This window comes from Drosophila obscura, unplaced genomic scaffold (assembly GCF_018151105.1).
Source record: "Drosophila obscura isolate BZ-5 IFL unplaced genomic scaffold, ASM1815110v1 contig_26, whole genome shotgun sequence".
NCBI lineage: Eukaryota > Metazoa > Arthropoda > Insecta > Diptera > Drosophilidae > Drosophila > Drosophila obscura.
The window spans coordinates 117,740-138,589 of NW_024542813.1; the positions used below are offsets into that span (position 1 = coordinate 117,740).

General features: G+C 35.9%; 1 protein-coding gene across 2 annotated transcripts in view; it reads left to right on the forward strand.

Moving 5' to 3' along the window:
• Positions 1-20,850, forward strand: part of LOC111079895 (stromal interaction molecule homolog) — a 166,860-nt gene that overhangs the window by 71,074 nt on the left and 74,936 nt on the right. For both annotated transcript variants that reach the window (XM_041594431.1, XM_041594430.1), the window contains exon 4: positions 8,439-8,671. In XM_041594431.1, the coding sequence (XP_041450365.1) occupies positions 8,439-8,671 (233 nt within the window). The remainder of the gene's footprint in view (positions 1-8,438; positions 8,672-20,850) is intronic.

Consider the following 20,850-nt stretch of genomic DNA (forward strand, 5'->3'; position numbering starts at 1 on the left):
CTCTCCCTCAGAGCCAACTTAGTTGTTACTCTTTGGGGATGCCCGCTTATTCGCAGCTGACCTACCCACTAGGGTAGGCCGTTCGCTATCCGCAACCTGCGACCCGTCCGGTGGCCACAGCTAGGCCCCCTCTGAGCCACCTCAAAGCCCAATAGGATCATCCCAATAGGATCATCCCAATAGGATCATCATTTTAGCCTAACTCTTAGGTATCCTCTTTTGGACCGAGCAATGATTTCTTCAACGCTTAAAAATCAAAAGTACCGCTATGTCCAAAACTTTCTTTCATCGAATTATTGGATATCTAAATTGAGCTTGCGGATGGTGGCTTATTTAAATTAATTTGCTTTGTTTTTTTCATTTTTAAACCCAGCATTTCATTGAACAGCAGATATCATGGGTAGTTGTCTAAAGTCATGAAAAACAAGAAGATGGAATGCAAATGTAACAGGGTTTCTTCGAGTTTCTAATGCATTCCAGGCTTTCCGTAAAGGTATCACTTGTTCAATTTGAAAGACTAGAACTATCTCAAAAAGAGTTTTGAAAGTAGTTAGGTGCGGCACTACTATTTCATTGAACACAACTGTATATTTATACATACAAGGAAGGAATTGATATTTGTATATATATATATATATGTAGATTTATTACCTAAAATCAATTATTTATCACATATATGATTATATTGTATATTGTTATATTGTTATTTATGTATATAAATATTGTGCAAATGTCGTCGGCTTTCGAGTTCATTGCTGCCGTATTATCGACTTTGTAAATAAATTTAGATATATTTTTCAGAGAACTGTTTTTTTCGAACCTTATAATTATATTTAAAGATCTTTTTATATACATATATAAAAAATCACTTTTTTATCATATGTGTACTTATGCTGGGCCAAAATTTGACCAACATTTTTTTTGTTGTTTTTTCAAGGGGACACCCACCAATTCTGTTCTTTGTTATTTAATAAAATTATACAATTTTTTTTTAATTTTTAGTTTTATGTTTGGGGGTTGCTACCACAAAAAACATACACTTTTTTTGTTAAATATACATCAAAAAAAATGTAATTCGTCGGTTTTTTCAAATAATATTGAAACTTAGAAACTATTTCATATTGATAATAAAGTATTTTTATTTTTATTTTTTTTAGTTACTGTTTAAAAATGAACGATTGGTGAAAATCAAGAAGTTCAGCTGAGGTTGATATATTTAGTTAACTTGTTCGCAAAAACTTGAGCAGTTTTTTTACTGCCAATAACTGATTAATGACGATATGAATGGTATCAATATATATGCAATAGATTTCACCAATTATCCAACTCATTCAGAAAAAAATTTTGTTTGATTTTTCTTGATTACAATTTTTTGTAAAATTCGGTAGAAACCTCTACAAAAAAAAAAAAAAAAACATGTAAATTACTATTAAATCCAAGGTAACAAAACTAGGGGGTGTCCCGTTTGAATTTCGAAAAAAAAATTGTTTGGCCCAGCTTAGTTTACATAGATTGTTTATTACATATAAATCAAATAATTTGAGCTAATATAATGTTATATACACTGACGAGCAAAACTGTTACACTAATTCAGTACTCTCACTTCAACGATCTGTATCTTGTTTTCTGTTATGCATGCTAAAGATTTTAGTTTTGTTTTCTTGGTGAATGAATCATTTAACTAGGTTTTTTGAAAATGTTAAGTTATTTGATACGCCGGAAAAAATATTCCAAAACAAAATGTAAATAAAGTCAAATGTTACAGTTTTGCACTGTGGCTATATTTAAGGCAAATATTTTTATTAATAATTTTTTAATAATGTGTCCACAGCCCTTTAAATTTTTTTTAGTTCTCCTATGCGATTTGCCATTTTGTCGATGTAGCGTTGCACCATTGCAGGGGGAATAGCGTACCATAAATCGTTTTCTTCTCCCACAACTCCATCAAACCAAACCAAAAAACCTAGTTAAATGATTCACCAACAAAACAACACTAAGATCTTTAGCATCTTTGAAATGAGAGTACTGAATTAGTGTTACAGTTTTTCTCTTCAGTGTATGTAAAAAAAAAAATGTTTTTTTCATTGAAACGGGACCCGTCAATTTTGTTATCTTGGGTTTGATAGTAATATTAAAGTTTTTAATTTGATTTAAAAAATTTTTTTAGAGGTTGCTCCGAATTTAACAAAAAATTTTAAGCAAGAAAATAATGAAAATGAAAACATGAATTGTATAGTTTGTTGAAATATATTGCATATAGTTAACGAACTAGTTAACTAAATATATCAAACTCAGCTAAACCTCTTGATTTTCAGCAATCGGTAATTTTTTAACAGTAACTAAAAAAAAAATACCTTATTATCTTCATATTGATAGTTTCTAAGTTTCAATATTATGTGAAAAAACCGACAAATTAACTTTTTTTATTTAACCAAAAAAAGGTGTGTGTTTCTTTTCGTGGTAGCAACCTCCAAAAATTAAACTAAAAATTTAAAAAGCAATTGTATAATTTTATTGAATAACAAAGAACAGAATTGGGGGGTGTCCCTTGAAAAAAAAAATTGTTGGTCAAATTTTGGCCCAGCCTAATGGACATACATACATGTAAAGAGTAGGGAATCAAACGGATAAGCCATCCCGGTTAAAGAACATTATTACTGAAGATACTATCAGTAAGATGCACCGTTATAAGATAGAAGGCTATAGTGGAAGGCGATAAAAATAAGTCGATAGTCAGAGTCGGGTTTTGGAAGCAGCAGCGAAAAGTTGTACGGGAGTTGAAGGAAAAATTAATGAAGGTGACCTTTTTAAATCATGCAATCTCTAACTGTATTTGGAACTGTACTCTTGGAACTATACGCATAATAAACACTACTATGATAAATTCTTGATATTAGGTAATAAAAACGAAACGAAAAACAAATTTCGGTTCAAGCGGCCAAAAATTTTAGAACCCAAACATGCACAGTATGTGAGAATGCGTGGCACACACACATTTACGTAACCTGGAACCTAAAAAATCAAAACCGCGTTTCCGAAAAATAAACATTGGAAAATATTTTGTGGTGTCTGTACACACATACATTTGCAATTTGCTTGCCTTCGCATCTCGTCATGAATCGAACATGTCGAAAAAATGCCGAACGTCCCAGGTCTACGATCCGAGCGTCTCAGGTCCACGCCCGAACGTCTCAGGTGCACGAGCCGAACCTGGGGACCTGGGTCGGAACATTCAGCTGCGCCACATTCGTTGCATGAACTGGCACATCTATATACTGTATGGTTAATAGTGGAAGTCAAAACGTTATATAAATTCTACAATTTATTTCATATATCATGTGTGTAAGAATTTCTTGAAAAAATTAGCCTCAACAATGCGCCGAGCTGAGAGGTACGAATACGTGTTAAAAGCTGTCTTTAGTCGGCAGATCACGAGTGAATAAAATACATAGATCCATTTACGAAATAAAGTGTTAAACTAACGAAGCTAGGTTTACGAGTAAATAAAAGTACTAATGAATAATAAAATCTTGTATCTGTAATATAAAAATAAAAACTATTTGTTTTTTTCCAGATGATTAATAAAATCACAGTATACTCATTAGAGTGGGCTGAAAATCCAAATTTGCGAATCTTAAGTCGGCCCGATATAGAAAAGTTGTATTAAGGGATTCTAAGGCGAGGGCAAATTTTAAATGGGTTAACGTTTGTCAAAACGTTACATGTGTTGTGAGGTCCTATTTCAGGCTGAGGTATGCATCAGTCTGTCCAGGGTCCGCTACAAGAAAATTTGTAGATTGTAGGTGACTTCAAGTGTCGGGCTGGCTTGAAAATGCAGTAGGCAAGCGAGAAATGATGATGCGAGAGTTTTTGTTTGTTGGTTCTTGATTTTATTCAGTATTCTTTTTCATTCACTTAGTTCTTTTACGTTGCTACTCTGACTTGTGGTTGTATGGTGCGCTGGTGGACTGCCTAGTGCAGTGTTTGGGCTGATGGACTGCCTGTGTCTTGTATTCGGGCTGATGGACTGCCTACTCTTTCGGCCGATCTTGGCCCTTTTATGCAGCTGGCGATCGCACCTGAGACCCGGAAATAATTGCTTATTGCTAACTTATGATTATTGGTGACAATATTTGTGTGGCGTGGTAACTAGGTCGAAGCTTGGTGCTTCGTTGACAATTTTTAGTGGGTCATCCCGGAAGGTGCAGTTGGGAATTGCGTATTTGGTTTCAAAATGGGTTTTCGCTAACTCTGCATCGCGGATGTTGATAGCTGAATTTGGGCCGGTAGGTCGATAATTTTATGCTGGCTTGACTTATTGTGAAATAACGCAAAAGATATTTCTTATGTAGGCCGTCGATTGCGAAATGTCCCAAAAGGTGGGGTGTTTTAAATTGTTGTGTGGGCAAGAATGTGTAGAGTTGTTGATCGAGCTTTCTTTACATTTATTGTGTGTGTTTTATTGTATTACCGCTCTTGGTGGATACCGGGGTTAAGCCCTGGTTCGTTGGCTCTGTAACTTAGTTTGAATTTCGTTTCCAATCCGTGTGGGTGCACCGACACTTCGCCGTTTGTAACGAGTCATGGGTAGACCCATGGTTCGGTACAGTGTATTTCAGGTATTTCTGTACTCCTTTAAAAAAAAAACCGTTGATAGACCGTGAATTGTATAAAATTTAGGTGCAAAAACTAAAGTCGAATATGGTTTTTGTTCCGAAAATTTCAAACTTTCGTTTTTTTTATAACAAATGTTGAAAAGTGCTATGTATTCTGGGCCGTGCCAAGTGGGGTTCGAATTTAGGGGCGGCGATTTGGATTATTTTTTTTTTATACTTTATGTTATTTTTTTTAATTGTTACAAAAATATCACAAACAGTAAAAACAATTACATAACTTATACCCTTTTTTCACTGACGCATCATTGTCGAAGGTGCGGAAAAATGATGCGAGGCTTTTACACCAAAGTTGCATTTTTTTCGAAGCATCTATCAGCTGTTCGGCCTACTACTAATGTAAACAAGCTCGGTGAGCAATAAGAATAGAGCAAAAGCATTTTTATTGAAATTGAAAGAAATTGAAAGAAATATAGAAAACGGTGCATTTGGGAGTATCACTACGAGCACCCCAATTGTTTATGGAGCTTGTTAAGAAGGAGTCCGTGTTGCTCATATATAAACATTAAATTGAATTTACTGTTTGACAGTTGCTTGCTGTCGATACCCCGTCGATAGCCCGAATAATTTCAGTATTTTTTAAAAATACTAGACAGAATTGTCTTCTTCTATCCACAGGGCCTTATGGGCATCATTGTCGCATGTTCCATTTAACGGAAAAATCCAATAATGCGGCCCGGTTACTTTGAGTAGAAACTTATGTTAAGTGGCTATTAACAGTTTCTATTTACAAGATGAAACTAGAGTTCAGGTGGCTTTAAGATATGTCGTACCGTACACCTGGACGCCATACCTCCATACGGCCAGTAGAGCTTTCTGACCTTTGCTTCCAATGCCACTCTAAAGGTCAGAGGAGTGAGTAACTCCCAGGTATCTACACTCCTTTCGCTGCTCCAGCATCTCACCGTGTAGGAAGACTCGGGGGTACGTTTCTCTTCGGAGCGTGTGGGTTACCACCACGCATTTCTCCGGGTTCACCGAGACATTCCATCGACACGCCCAGTTCTCGAATTTCTTCAGGTACCGCTAGAGTTTGTCCGTGGCATCATAGACACATTCAGCTCTTGACAGTACTGCCGTGTCGTCTGCCTGGTCGACCGGGCAGGCTCTTCTTGGTGAGGTCGTTCGGAAGGGTTGGAACCTTTGCTCAAGTTTGGCAGCGAACGCCTCGACCCTATCAGAGGCAGCCCTTGGTTATTTGGGTTGCCCGTCGCTAGCACTTGTGCACAGCAGCTTGTGATCTCATCGAACAGCGCAACCCCCCAGCGATTATTTCGTTGGTTGCCCTAGAGCCTGTGTTTGGCGGTGAAGTCTCCTCCGACTATAAACTTGCTACCCAATTGGGCCAGGAGGTGTTCAAAGTCTGCGCTGGACCAGAGGATGGATGGGGGCAGGTAAGCTGCGGCTATGCAGATCTCCCGCGTTGCGTTTGCACCATGATCGCCGCCTGTTGTATCGGTTCCAGGCGTACAGTATGAAGGTGGTAGTGGGATATGTTTTTTCTAATGAGCAATGGTCGGCTCTATAGCACTCGTAATCTTTGAGCGTGTAGCTTCTGGGTGTAAGTACGTTTCAGCCACCAGCATGACGTCGATGTTGTGACGCCGGTGGAAAAGAGCCAGCTCATTCGTGTTTTGCACCAGGCTACGGGCGTTCCAGAATTCGATCTTAAGGTCCGTGAACATTACGCCAAAATACCGTAATGTTCACGGACCTTGTGTTTGTGTTGGTAAAGGTGTGGTGCTTCTTCTGGACTTCGGGTTATATAGGTTTACCACCCGATGCTCCAATTCCTCGAAGGTCTTGTTTATAGTTTTCTTTATCGCACTCTCGTAAGATGGCAAATCTATTGCCCTGTAGAGGGGTAGCAGGAGGTCTTGGTGGCGCTTCCCCTTCTTGGGCATATCAGCCGATAATTCGGCTCCTCGGCGCTTCATTTCACCCAACTTTTGCCATGCTATGAAAGCAGGCTGGAAAGCTGAGGGCTGTACAGTGGCCCCGTTGCATGGGGGGTCCGTATTGGGCTTGGCTGTGGGAGGCTCCTACTGCTACATTTTCGGCAGTTGCCGGAGTTTCGCTGAATGAGTGAATGAGTGAGCTGTGTGAAGCTATCGTCAGTGCTGCACAGTTGAGGTCGTCGTGTTTGTTGTGGATGTGGGTCCAGTTTCCCAGTCTTCCTGCCCTCTATTAACTCCATAGCTCATGACTATTGCTCCGACAGATGCCGTTCTGAGGTCACTCGAAGACTTGTCCAGGTATGGGGAGTGCCATCCGGCCGCGTTGGTTTTCGAGCAACCTTGGTATTTGTCTGCATCGGAAACGGAGTCCAATTCAGAATCTTCATCCATACGCAAAGTTAGCAATATTCGAAATTGTTGAAAAATTATTTATATTTATTTGTTTTTTTTAGAGAAAATTCACACGGTCAATGGCAGTCAGAGATCAGAATTGAGATCACTATTGAATTAATTTAAATTAAAACGAGAAGGAACGTGTGAGTCGCTTCTGGGGACGCGACTCTACTAATACCCGTACTCAGTCAGTATATAAATTTTTGAGCATATGATTTTTTAGAATTAAAAAAAAAATTTGTACACTTTACAATTTTTTGCTACATCTGTTATCTACATATACATATAGAATGTATATTCTACATCTCCTCCGCTAGGGGTTGCTCGCATACATTACGCGGCAGAGTGTGCGAGCGAGAAAGAGAATGAGTAGTGGGTCTCTTTCTGGTGGAGGTGGGGGAAGCAACTGAAAATTAATTTCTTCATTCTTCATTTCTAATCCGATCTGATTCCAATTCGGCAATCTGGTAGATATGGTCAATTTCTACGATACTGCTTTTTAAGTTTTATCGTATCTTTGAAATTGTGCCTGCCACAGATTTTCGTCCTTTGCGTGGTCGGAAGGGGGCGGGACGAAATTTAAATACGCTTGTAGCAGTGTAATATCACATGAGTCTGAAAACAAAATTTGGTTGCCCTAGCTCTTATAGTCTTTGAGATCTAGACGCTCATCAAGACGGACAGACAGACACACAGACAGACAGACGGACAGACAGACATGGCTATATTGACTCGGCTATTGATGCTGATCAAGAATATATCTACTTTATGGGGTCAGAAAAATTTCCTTCTCTGCGTTACACGATTCCTCACACTCTGCCTTGTTCAATGCGCGAGCGGCCCCTAGCGGAAAAGATGTAGAATCTAAATGTTACATGTATAATCTACATGTTAGATGTATAATATACATTGTAGATTCAGATAACAGATGCAGCAAAAAAAGTTAAAATTTTGTTTTTAAATTCTAAAATTCTAAAAAACAAGCTCAAAAATTTATATCTACTAGATAACTGATGTAGCAAAAAAAAATGAAAATATGAAAATTTTAAAGCCCTAAGGTTATCAGAAAAAGTCGGTATGGTTCGAAGCGTAAATAAAATTTGTTTTGTTTGAAATTAATTTAAAAAATGTTTCTAATTAAAAAATACAATTTTTTTAAATATTCCGTGGATTTAGGTTCCAAAATATAAAAAAATATTTTTAAAAATATTACTCATCTATTTTTTTAGATATTAATTATTGCCTGCCGGCTTGGCTGAATCGTCCACTGTGGCACGGCCCTGTATGTATAATGTTAAATATTTATGTTCAAATATATATTTATGTATTTTATTCTATGTTCTTTATTTAGTTGTTATAGGAGCGACGATATATTTTAAAATTTTTATTAATAAGTTTGCTATATTTTTTTTAGTTTTTGCGGGAAGAGTTGAAGTATGACTCAGGCTATGAAAAACGGCAAAAGGCGTTTCATTTTAATGATGACATGCATATATCTGTCAAAGAGCTGTGGGAAGCGTGGCTGAGATCAGAGGTACATAACTGGACTATTGAACAGACTACAGACTGGTTGGCCCAATCTGTACAGCTCCCACAATATGTAGATCTCTTCAAGCTGCATAAAGTTACTGGTGCTTCTTTGCCAAGGTAGGTCGTAAAAATATAGAAAATAAGACATAAATTCAACTATTAAACTAAGGCAACTATATTTTTTCGAGATTTTTGTATATATGGAAGCGGTTCTCACGGCGATCAATTCAAACTCAGATTTCAGCGAAAATTGGGGCAATATATTGATGCGACTTTCTGTAAATATTTTGCATTGATGTCTCTATGAAGCTTAATAGAGATTTTTTTAAATTTAATTAAAACCTTAATAACAGTTAAAGATATACCGTTAGCCGAGATTGAACCATTTTTTTCGTATTTTTTTTAGCTTGTTTAATATGCTAGAAAGATTTTGCTTTTTTTCAAGAATCTTCTTTAAAAGAGATAATCGAAAAAGAAAACATGACTAAAAAATGAAAAATTCCAAAAAATACCGAAAAAGTGAACGTAGCTTATTTGAATAGGTAAATTAGTTGTCGTTCATTAAATTTAGACTATAATATCGCAAAATAATTATATGGAAATGTTTTTTAATAGACATTTAATTTTTTGGAAATTTAAAGTTGCCCAAAGTCCAAATGTTTGGATTTATGCTTTAAAATATATACGCAATATGGTATCACGGTAGTTTGTTTGTTCTTGGCAGAGGCACGTACCTCTTGCTATCATTTATTCCCACAAAATTAGGTATCAACAAAAAAGTGGGCAAAACAGTCGTTTCAGTAATGCTTAGCAAAACTTAAGACTTGTTTAATTTTCTTTTAGTTAAGATAAAAATCATATTTGTAAGATATGTATTATATATTTAAAACTTTTAACTATAATTAGGTACCCTGTGTGTAACTTCCGTAAAAGAAAATGGGGATTTTTTTATACCCGTACTCAAAAAATAGTTAGGGGTATATTGTATTCGTGGTAAAAGTGGATGTGTGCAACGCAGAGAAGGAAACGTTTCCGACCCCATAAAGTATATATATTCTTGATCAGCAGCAATAGCCGAGTCGATATAGCCATGTCCGTCTGTCCGTCTGTCTGTCTGTCTGTCCGTCTTGTTGAGCGCCTAGATCTCAGAGACTATAAGAGATAGGGCAACCAAATTTGGTTTCCACACTCATGTGATATCACACTGCTACAAGTGTACTTCAGAATTTCGCCCCGCCCCCCCCCGCCCCCCAAAAGACGAAAATCTGTGGCAGGCACAATTTTAAAGATACGATAAAACTAAAAACGCAGTATTGTAGAGAATGCCCATATCTACCAGATTGCCGAATCTGAATCAGGAGATCGGGAGATCGGATCATAATTATAGCCAGAATGAAGAAATTAATTTTCAGTTGCTTCACCCACCTTCTTCTGCAAGATACCCGTTACTCATTATCTTTCTCGCTCGCACACTGCCTCGTTATTTGATGTAGAATATAAATGGTACATGTAGAATCTACATGTTAGACGTATAATATACACTGTAGATGTAGATAACAGATGCAGAAAAAAAATTTAAAATTTTGTTTTTAAATTCTAAAATCCTAAAAAATATAAGCTTAAAAATGTATATACTGATTGAGTACGCTTATAAGTCACGTCCCCAGAAGCGGCTCACACGTTCCTTCTCGTTTTTAATTTAGCAGAATGAATTGTGCACATTTTTTTCTCTAAACTAGCTTTATAAACAGAGTTTTTATGCAATTTAATCTGATGAAAAATAAAAATTTAAAAATTTGGCCTGTTGGAAAAATGTGAAACGTCCGTAACACAACGTCTGTAACAGACTTAAATTAAGATTTCTTTTCAACGGTACTACTTATCCTTCTTTTGTTTGCTGGATTATTATGGTAATATATTCCACTCAATTTATTAAATATGAACTTTATTTGTCAAAAACAGTTAACCTTTTTTTTGAAAGTAAGTTTGAAATTACTCCCAAAGAACTGCATTTTGAAAATATTTCATGAAAATATACCAATGTGAACGCCAGCTGTGTCAATGTTAACAAGCAAATTTTCGTACGAATGTAACGCCCGTAACGCAGGATTAGCCCATATGCCCATATAACATAGTGTGCTACATATTTCATTGTTTCGCGACTTCAAAATAAGTTTCTGAAAAATTAAATATCTAGAGAATATCCTACGGAGTAAAAACTCTAGAGTTTTCTGTGGCACTCCCGATTATGATCTATGTATTATTTATTTATTGAAGAGGATCAGCAACTATCTGCTTATATAAACTATGATTAAAATTAAAGGAAAAGAGGGGATATAAGAAATAATTAAAAACTAGAGGATTGTAGGTACAGGTATATCTTAGTGGCTATAATTTTAAGGGATAATTCAGGGGATAGGGTATGTAGGGTATAGGGTAGGGATAGGATAGGGTATGATAAGCTAAATATTTTTGTAGTGCCGAAAATATAGATAGACAAAGTGTTGCTCAACTGAATGGATTCAACAATTTTCAAAAGTAAAATCACTATCATTTTAACCAACTTACCATAAATTCTGGCCTAAATCAGCGCGAAATCGCTGATCAAATATGAAAGGAGGGTCTCAGCACGCGACAACACCAGCAGCCAGGCGACTCATTATTAAAATTGCTTCAAATAATGGACTGAATTCAAAAAAATCTTCACAGTTGGATCGAACCTGGACAATAAGGTCTTAGGGAGAGTTTTCTCCTTTTCTGTTCCTGTCCAGTTCTGAGCAAAAGGAGGCTACAACACTTGGACTCACCCTTCATAAATGAAATTTCTACAATGAATCCCAGAAGGATCGCAAACTTCATAAGTGCATTGGATAACTTGCGGATGGGATAACAGGCCTACGTGTGTCAGGCTCATGGCAAGCCTGACAACCGCCCTAACAAACCTAAAGTCTTTTAATTTATTTACGCGAACCATTTTACAAATTAAATTATTTAATTCGACTTCGAATTGAAAAAAAAAATATATGACGGGGTTTCTAAACGACAAGCAACTTTCTTGTTTTATTAAAAATTAATCAATCTATATAATTAAAATTATTGCAGCATCCCTGAATTCTATTCTCCGCTGTCTTTGATGACAAGTTTTGGCCTGTATCGCATTGTATACAGACAGAGCCGAGAGCTGACTTTACGGCAGTAGATCTCCGCGCAATGGTACCGTTGTGAAAGTCCACGCCTGGGTTCGCTGGTATGGACTGCCAATCCGCAATCGTCGGCTATGATGCCGAGCAATGTGCACTTGCCACAAGAAATCCCTTTTTTAAATGACTACTTTAGTATGGGCTTAAAACTTGTCAAACTAAATAGGTTAACTAAGATTCAAGACTTAGTTTTTGTTTTTTCGGATATCGATTACTGTGTTACATGTTGCGAACTGCCTGTTCCAGAATGCGACATGCATCATATGCCATTGGTGGTATCGACGAAATTCCATCGGTTTGCTAATTACTAATTGATATACATAAGTCTGAATGCTATTCGGGTTAAAATTTCGAACGTAAACTTTGCTTCTGTTCTCTCGCATCCTGTTTCTGACGCTTCTTATTGCATTTTCCTACATACCATTCGTCAAATTACACTTCTCGACCAAATGTATCCAGTTTCTGTTTTAATTTCTTTTTCGCGAACGCCATATTATCGGCGATTCCGGCCGTTCTCCGTTCCTTCACCTCCAATTACACTACTCGACAAAATCGAACTTTTTTTTTCCTCAAGGAACCAACCCGACTTTTTCTGATACATTTGGGTCAATTTTGTTTTTTTCTATTTCAATACTGTTTTTTGGAGAATATTTGAAGTCTGGTATTTTTTAAAGCTTTTTTTAGATGTAGCGCCTTTTTTTCACATAGCTTAAGTATCTTACATTTGGTTGTAATGAAAAGGTAATAAACGAAGCTATTAATGGGACATAAACACTTTGTAATTTCAGCTTACCGCTTGGAAAATATTAAGCTTTCAAATGCAAAAATAATAATTTTTTACGAAATTTTGCCTTTAAAAAGTCAGGAAAAATAGAAAAATATTATATGCTGGGTTTTTTATGGAGAGACGGTGGAGCTAAAATTCGTTAACCAACCCTAAAAAATGAATAAAAACCTCGGAAAAATACCTTTTGGAAGGATGCGGGCCCAAGTGCCCAATTGGGATCAAAGCAAACGAGGTCGACTTGTATTTTTGGTACCTGTTAATGTTCCTTTGGCGTTAAATGTGGTTGACAGTTACATTTATTCGTTATACCTAATCTAAGGTATGGATATTGGTACATAAGTTTTTCACAACTGCTGGTCCCCACAAATTAGATCTTGTCGTGTCTACCTAATCATAGTCATGGATATATAACTGTGTGCCTATAGTGTCTGTGCCTTAGTATAGTTCTGACTTCCCTCAAAATTCGATCGTGTGTTTACCAAATCATCTTACAATTAATTAAAATCAATTGTCATTGATACCTTTGGCCGATCATTTTTGCTAAATATGGTACATATGGTAAGTACATGATGATCAACGAAATAAAAGTTGCTTTGACCGAAATTCTATAAGAACAGTATGAAGAAAACTTTAAATGAAACCCGAAAGTTTTGTTGATGAGTGGGCACCAAGCTGTATATGTAAAATGTGTAGATTGAATTTAACAGCATATGATTACGACGAAAAGTAAGTAATAGCTTTTCAGGAGAATGGAAATATTGCAAGCCCATTTCACAGGAACAATTAAACGATTTTGTGAGGAGCCTGTATCTTCCTAAATATAAAGCCGAGTTTCTTGGATCTTTTTTAAAGGATTCCGGTTTATTAAAAGAAAACGTCAGCGTAACTCATTTTCGGACGCGTCCTTTGACTTACGCACAATTTTATACAACGAAGGATGATATGTCCATTTGCCACGACATTTTCGGACTCTTCAAGCAACTAGCTGAAGCTTACGACCCAAAAGATTGGAGGTTATTTGTTGATAGCAGCAAGGAAAGTTTAAAGGCTGTTTTGCTTCACTATGGAAACCAAAAGCCGTCTGTTCCCATCGCCCATGCTGTTAATATGAAGGAAACATATCATACAATAGCTAAATTGTTTGAAAACATAAAATATAAAGAACACCAGTGGAAGGTGATGTGGGACTTAAAATTCGTAGCTATTCTCACGGGACTGCAAGGTGTTTATACAAAATGCTGCTCTCGTGAAATTTTCAGATGCAATTTTACCACCATTGCATATTAAGCTAGGACTAATGAAAAATGTTGTAAAAGCACTGGATAAGGAAGGTGAATCAATGAGATACCCTAGAACTGTTTTTCCACGTCTGTCGCTTTCAAAAGTGAAAGGAGTATTTGATGGTCCCCAAATAAAAAAGCTGCTTAAAGATAACATATTTCTGAATGTTTTATCTAGGAATGAAAAAGCAGCCTGAAACTCATACCGAGCAACCAACTTTCTTGGTAACAGCAAATCTGATGGTTATATTAATATCGGCCAAGACTTAATTAGTAATTATGAAAAAATCGGTGCAAATATGTCACTAAAAATTCATTTCCTGCACTCCCACTTAAACTTTTTTCCGACAAACCTAGGGGACGGTAGTGATGAACACGGAGAAAGATTTCACCAACAATTAAAAGCTATGGAACGACGGTTTCAAGCTGTTTGAAATCAGAATATGTTCGGCGACTATGTCTCATTAGAGAATCTGATTCGAATGACAAAGAAAGACAGCCAGAAAACTTAAATAATTTTAAAAACAGTAACAAGCAGTAGAAACTCAAATTTATTGTTATGTGAAAAAAGAAAGTGCTACCTCTGAAAAAAGATTTAAAAAATACCAGATTTCTAAAATTCTTAAAAAAAAGTTCTGCCATAGAAAAATTATACCTAAGCATGTTTAAAGGTCCATATCTATCAAAAAAAGTTGGTCTGGTTCAAAGCGGCGAAATCGTGTCGGGAAGTGTTATCAGACCTCCTCATCTCTTTCAACGAGAAAATCACATTTCCATCACATCACTTGACTTTGCCAAGGCATTTGATAGAGTCGGAATCCATACAATCATTAACGAACTTTCCGAATGGAAAATAGGACTAAAAATTTTCATTAAATCACCAACTTTCTTATTAATTGAAAAATAATAGTACAAAGCAACAACGCATACTCCAACCCTAAACCACTAGAGAACGGAATATCTCCTCTCTCAGTATTTTTTTTTCCATAGCTTAAAAAAAACTCATCAAATAATAGCTACAAAAACATGGAATTAACTGCCTACGCCGATGACTATACAATACAATAATACACAGAATAAAAAAAATCAGACTTCATTAAATATTAACCCACTGTTCGATAGCAAAAATTAATGGTGCAACTACTCTGGTGCATCAGTTTCGGTACCTAAATTTAAACATCTCTATATCTGTCGAAAGACCAATTGAAACTTTCAGCTTCAATCAACCAACTTTTCTCAAAAAAATGTCGATTCACAAAAACATTCACATAAGAAATCTCACTACACAACTCGCAAAAATACTTAACGTAATAAAATGCCTTTCAAACTGAAAATTTAGTTGCGATTCAAACTATTATTTATGTAATTAAATCCATAATAAAGTCTAAAAAAGACTACGGCATATACCTTTACGGTAAAGCACCTAAATCGACACGGAGAAAACTGAAAACAGTTTTTTTTCAGAGGTAGTGCTGCTATTTTTCACATAACTTAAGTATCTTATATCTGGTTGCATAGAATTAAGCTTATAACATAGATTTTAATGAACAATACCTTAAGCGACGCTTAATTCATGCGTCCATCTAAAACAAAAAATGTTGGCCAAGAATTTTTTTTCGACTTTTCCCGAGTTATTAAAGTCTAAATTTCGAAAAAAAAAATACCGCAAAAAAATGATTAAATTTAAATGTGAAAGCTTAATCTTCCAGGCGTTAAGCTGCAGATACAAAGTGTTTGGGTCGGATTTATAGCTGCATATGGGTAGTTCCGCCAAAAGGTCCACCAGGCCAAAAATCATAAAAAGTCAATAAAAACCGATTTCCATATAATTTTTTCCGGATATTTTTTTCTAAATTTATTGAAAGGAACTAATATACTTTATTGACATATAATTTCATTAACTTTCATCCTAAAACCTATGAAAATAAGCAAAAGTTCACGTTTTTGGTATTTTCTGGTATTTTTATAGACATTTTTCTTTTACTATTATCTCCTAGGAAGAAGATGATTATTGATAAAAGTTTCTCCTAAAAGTCTTTCTAACATATTAAACTACCTAAAACCATTATCAGAGTGTTTGTCCAACCTCGGCTAACAGTATATTTTTAGGCTTTTATAATCGCGGAATTTGGTAACGTCACGCCAGTAACGTTCGCCAGATGCCTCCGCGGATTTTTAACAAAAAAAGAGGAAAAGTTTTTACATTTAATAAGTTTGAAAATTAACTCTCAATACTTCATTTATTAGCACAAAAAATGTTAAACAGATAGCCCTATCCAATTCGCAGAGTTTTGCCATTTTGTACCCAAACCACGAAAACCACTTCTGTTTTATGTAAAGCACTTTTAGGTCATACTTTGGCTTATATCTTTAAAACCGTACGCTGGATTATTTCCATTTTTTTTGTGAATATAGGTCTAACTAAAGTATATTCAACGAGGATAATCTTTTTTCCAAATTTAAGATTTTTGACTATTTTTTTTCAACATTTTGTCGTACGAATGTAACGTAACGCCAGATAGGAACTGCCCATATGTCAGCTTTCCAGAACTGAGCAACTAGATATAAGATACTTAAGTTATGTGAAAAATAAAAGAACTACATATAAAAAAACATTAAAAAACACCAGATTTTAAAAAATTCGTAAAAAAAAGTAACCCAAAAATAAACCATAATTCGTTAAAAAATTTTAAACCCCGAAATCTATAAGAAAAAGTCATTTTGGGCCACAGCCTAAATGTCTTGTTGACTAGTGTAATTTACTATACGATTTTTAAAATTATAATGAGCTGAAAGCACTCTCCAATTGAACAGATATACAAAAAAATAGAAAAATAAAAAAAGAACACTTAAAGTATCCTCCACAGTTTACGATATAATAAAACAATTTAATATCAATATACAACCCATACCATTCATATTAGAAAAACTGCACCCTGGCTCTTCAATAACTGATACATAAACAAATTTACCAACAGAGATTCAGAGAGCTCAAAAACACCTTAAAAACCGAAAAATGGTATACAACGATTGTTCCAAATCCTCTAACGGGGTATCTTACTGCGATACAACAGAAACAGAGATAATTACATATGAATTGCTACCCCATTACTAGTATATTTTCACTACTGAAATAACAGCCGTTTTAACAGCCTGTGACTATGCCAACAAACAGAAAGGAAAATTCACCATCTAGTCGGTACAGATGGTGAATTTTTCATCATTAGAAGCAATAGAAAACGAAATTTCTACAGTAACTCAATTAAAAAGAGAAGGAACGTGTGAGTCGCTTCTGGGGACGCGACTCTACTCAGTCAGTATACACATTTTTGAGCTTATGATTTTTTACAGCTTAATTTTTTTACATTTTTTTGCTACATCTGGTATCTACATCTTCATCTACAATGTATATACTACATTTAATATGTAGATTATACATGTACCATTTACATCTTCTCCACCAGCAGCCGCTCGCGTACATAACGAGGCAGAGGTTGCGAGCAAAAAAGAGAATGAGTAGCGTGTCTTTTGCTGTAGGAGGTGGGGGAAGCAACTGAAAATTAATTTCTTCATTCTGGCTATAATTATGATCCGATCTGATTCAGATTCGGTAATCTATACATACCAGATTCATTCTATACGATACTGCGTTTTCAGTTTTATCGTATCTTTAAAATTGTGCCTGCCACAGATTTTCGTCCTTGGTGGGGGCGTAAGGGGGCGGGGCGAAATTTTGAAACACACTTATAGCAGTGTGATATCACATGAATCTGGAAACCAAATTTGGTTACCCTAACTCTTATAGTCTCTGAGATCCAGGCGCTCAACAAGACGGACGGACGGACGGACAGACAGACATGGCTATATCGACTCGGCTATTGATGCTGATCAAGAATTTATATACTTTATGGGGTCGGAAACTTTTCCTTCTCTGCGTTACACACATCCACTTTTACCAAAAATCTAATATACCCCTTAACTCTTTTTTGAGTACGGGTATAAAAGTACTCTTAGCAAAGAAAAATAAAATATTACTGTTCTGGGTCCCCGGACACTGCAATATACTAGGTAAAGAATTAGCAGATGAAGTTGCTAAAAATGCCCAAAAATTACCTAAAGGTTTAAAAAAAACTCCAATCCTACAGACATCAGTACCTTTTTAAAAAACAATTCTCATTCACTTCAAGAAACGTTTTGGAATAGCAGCTCATGACCTCATGAGTGTCATCACACTCACCACACACAATAAAAAAACTTCCAACCTCAAACTTCACACAAAACGACGCAATTAAATTTGTAATACTTCGATTGGGTCACACCAATCTAAAACACAAGTTTATCCTTAACAAAAGCCCTCCTCCAACCTGCACTACTTGCAACATTACTCTCACCATTCCTCATATCCTCATAGAATGACCCCAATACCAACCAAATAGAACCAAATTCCTCAAAGCAGCAATAAATGAAATACTATCTCATATAACAATGCGCTCGAAACAGTAGAATTCCTCAAATCTATCAATATTTACCACTCGTTATAATACTGTAAACAAACATTCAATAAATTTAAGTTAAAACTTAGTAATACAAATACAATTAAAACTATAGCACTACACACTACATAAATTACACTACTCGACAAAATTGAACTTTTTTCTTTCCGCTGTGGACAAAATGACTTTTTTGATAGATTTCGGGACTTAAAAATTTGTTTAGTACTTTGTTTTTTTTTTTTATGGTTTAATTTTTGTTAAAGAATTTTTAACATCTGGTATTTTTTTTCATGGTTTTTTTCAGAGGTAGTACTTCTTTTTTTCACATAACTTAAGTATCTTATTTTTTTTTTGCATTGAACTTTGCTGAAAAGCTGACAAATGCAGCTATAAATCCGACCCAGAAACTTTGTAGCTGCATCTTAACGCCTGGAAGATATTAAGCTCTCAAATTCGGGAAAAATACTGCAAAAAAATGATGAAAGTTTCTTCATAGATTTTAATGAGCAATACCCTAACCGACGCCTAATTAATGCACCTATACACAAGAAAATAGAGGACACAGGACATAATTTTTTTTGACTTTTCATGAGTTTTTAAAGTCAAAATATCGTAAAAAATACCGCACAAAAATCATCATTTTTGCATTTCAATGCTTTATATTTCCCAGACGGTAAGATGAAATTACAATGTGTTTGGGCTTTACTACTAGATACAGTATGTCTATTCTACCTGAAAGATACAGTATGTCAAAAAAAGTTAAATACTTTTTGCACACGGAAATAATTTTAACTTTGTGTGATCATATCTCCTAAACCAAAAATTCGATTTTCTTGAAACTTGGATTTTTGAAAGCTCTGAAAAATCCTGTATCGGATTCGTGTATTTATTTTAACCAAAGCGTTAACAAATTCATTGACTTTTGCCAGCTTTTTTCGACTGTGTTCTTGGGCGCCCAAGAAAGCGCAGAACCATTCCAGTAGAAGACACAAAATTCTGATGGAACAATCGAAAGGTGAAAGGCACGGCCTGTCGCAAAAGGCTTTGCTCAAACGAAACTTTTTCTCATGGCCTTATTTATCGAACTTGTTATGCGGATTCAGCAATTAGACTTCACCAGCGCATATTTAAACGGCAAAATAAACGAAGATGTCTACATAGAGATTGATTGCATCCAATGATCCAAGGGCACTCGGCGCTTTAAAGGCTGAGCTAGCCAACATATTAGATATGAAAAATTTAGGACTTTTAAAATACTGCCGTGGCATAGAGTTTGAACAGGACCTTGAGAAAAACGATATCAAGATGCATCAACGCAAATATGCAAATGAAGTCATCAAACTTTTCGGTATTGAAAACTCCAACACAGTCACAGCACCTTTACATTGGATCCAGAAACTGACGAAGGAGACTAAAGAAGAAGATACATTCAAAAGAGACAATTTACCATATTAGAATCTCAAAGGTTCTCTTATGTATGTATCTAGCAGTTAGCACTAGTCCAGATTTAGATCATGCAGTAAGTTTATTGAGTCAATTTAATTCACATTTTTCACAGCAGCACTGGGTGGTGGCCAAGAGAGTCCTTCGCTATCTAAATGCAAGCAACGGGCTGTTATTCAAGAAAACCGGCAAGAACCTTTTCGGCTACAGCTGACGCGGACTGTGGTTAAAACATCGACGATAGAAGATCATTCACAGGCTATGCATTTATGCTTTCTAATGTAGCAGTCAGTTGGAAGTCACGAAAACAACGCACAGTGACACTCTCTACCACCGAGGCTGAAATGGCGATATCTGACGCATCAAAGGAAGCAATCCACCTGAAACTGTTCCTCAAAGAAGTTTTATGCTGTGATGTCGTTGTTAAAATCTTGAACGACAACCAAGGCTCTGACGAATTGACCAGGAATCCAGTATTCCACAGCTGAACTCATTCGTGAGCTAGTCAAGTACATTCCAACCGAGAAGATGCGAGCAGATGTGTTGACCAAGGGTCTATTAACGACCAAACATAATGAATGCATTTTGGGTTTGGGTATTCTTGCCTGGACGTTGATATGCAATGACTGCATGGGCTTGAAGCTTGGCCTGGTACTTTGCTTTCACTTTGGCAATTTCATCTTTAACTGATCCTACATTTAAGTCTTTATGGATATTTTCATTCCGTATGTACCATGGTGCCCCAGTGATAGTTCTTAGTACCTTCGATTGAGCTCTCTGGATTATTTCTAAATTACTAACGCAAGAATTTCCCCATAGCTCGGAGCCGTATGTCCAGATGGGTTTGAGAACTGCATTGTAAAAAAGTACTTTGTACTCCAGTTTTAGTGGTGAACGGGTGTTTATTAGCCAATGTAGATTACTAGCTTTAAATTTAAGTAGAATTCTCTTCGATTCGATGTGTTTACGCCAAGTAAGCCTTCTATCCAGATGAACATCAAGGTATGTTACTTCGGTGGTTTGTGGAATGTTGATATTGTTCAGACATAATGGAGGGCAAGTTTGTCTGTTTAACGTGAAGGTGACATGCTTG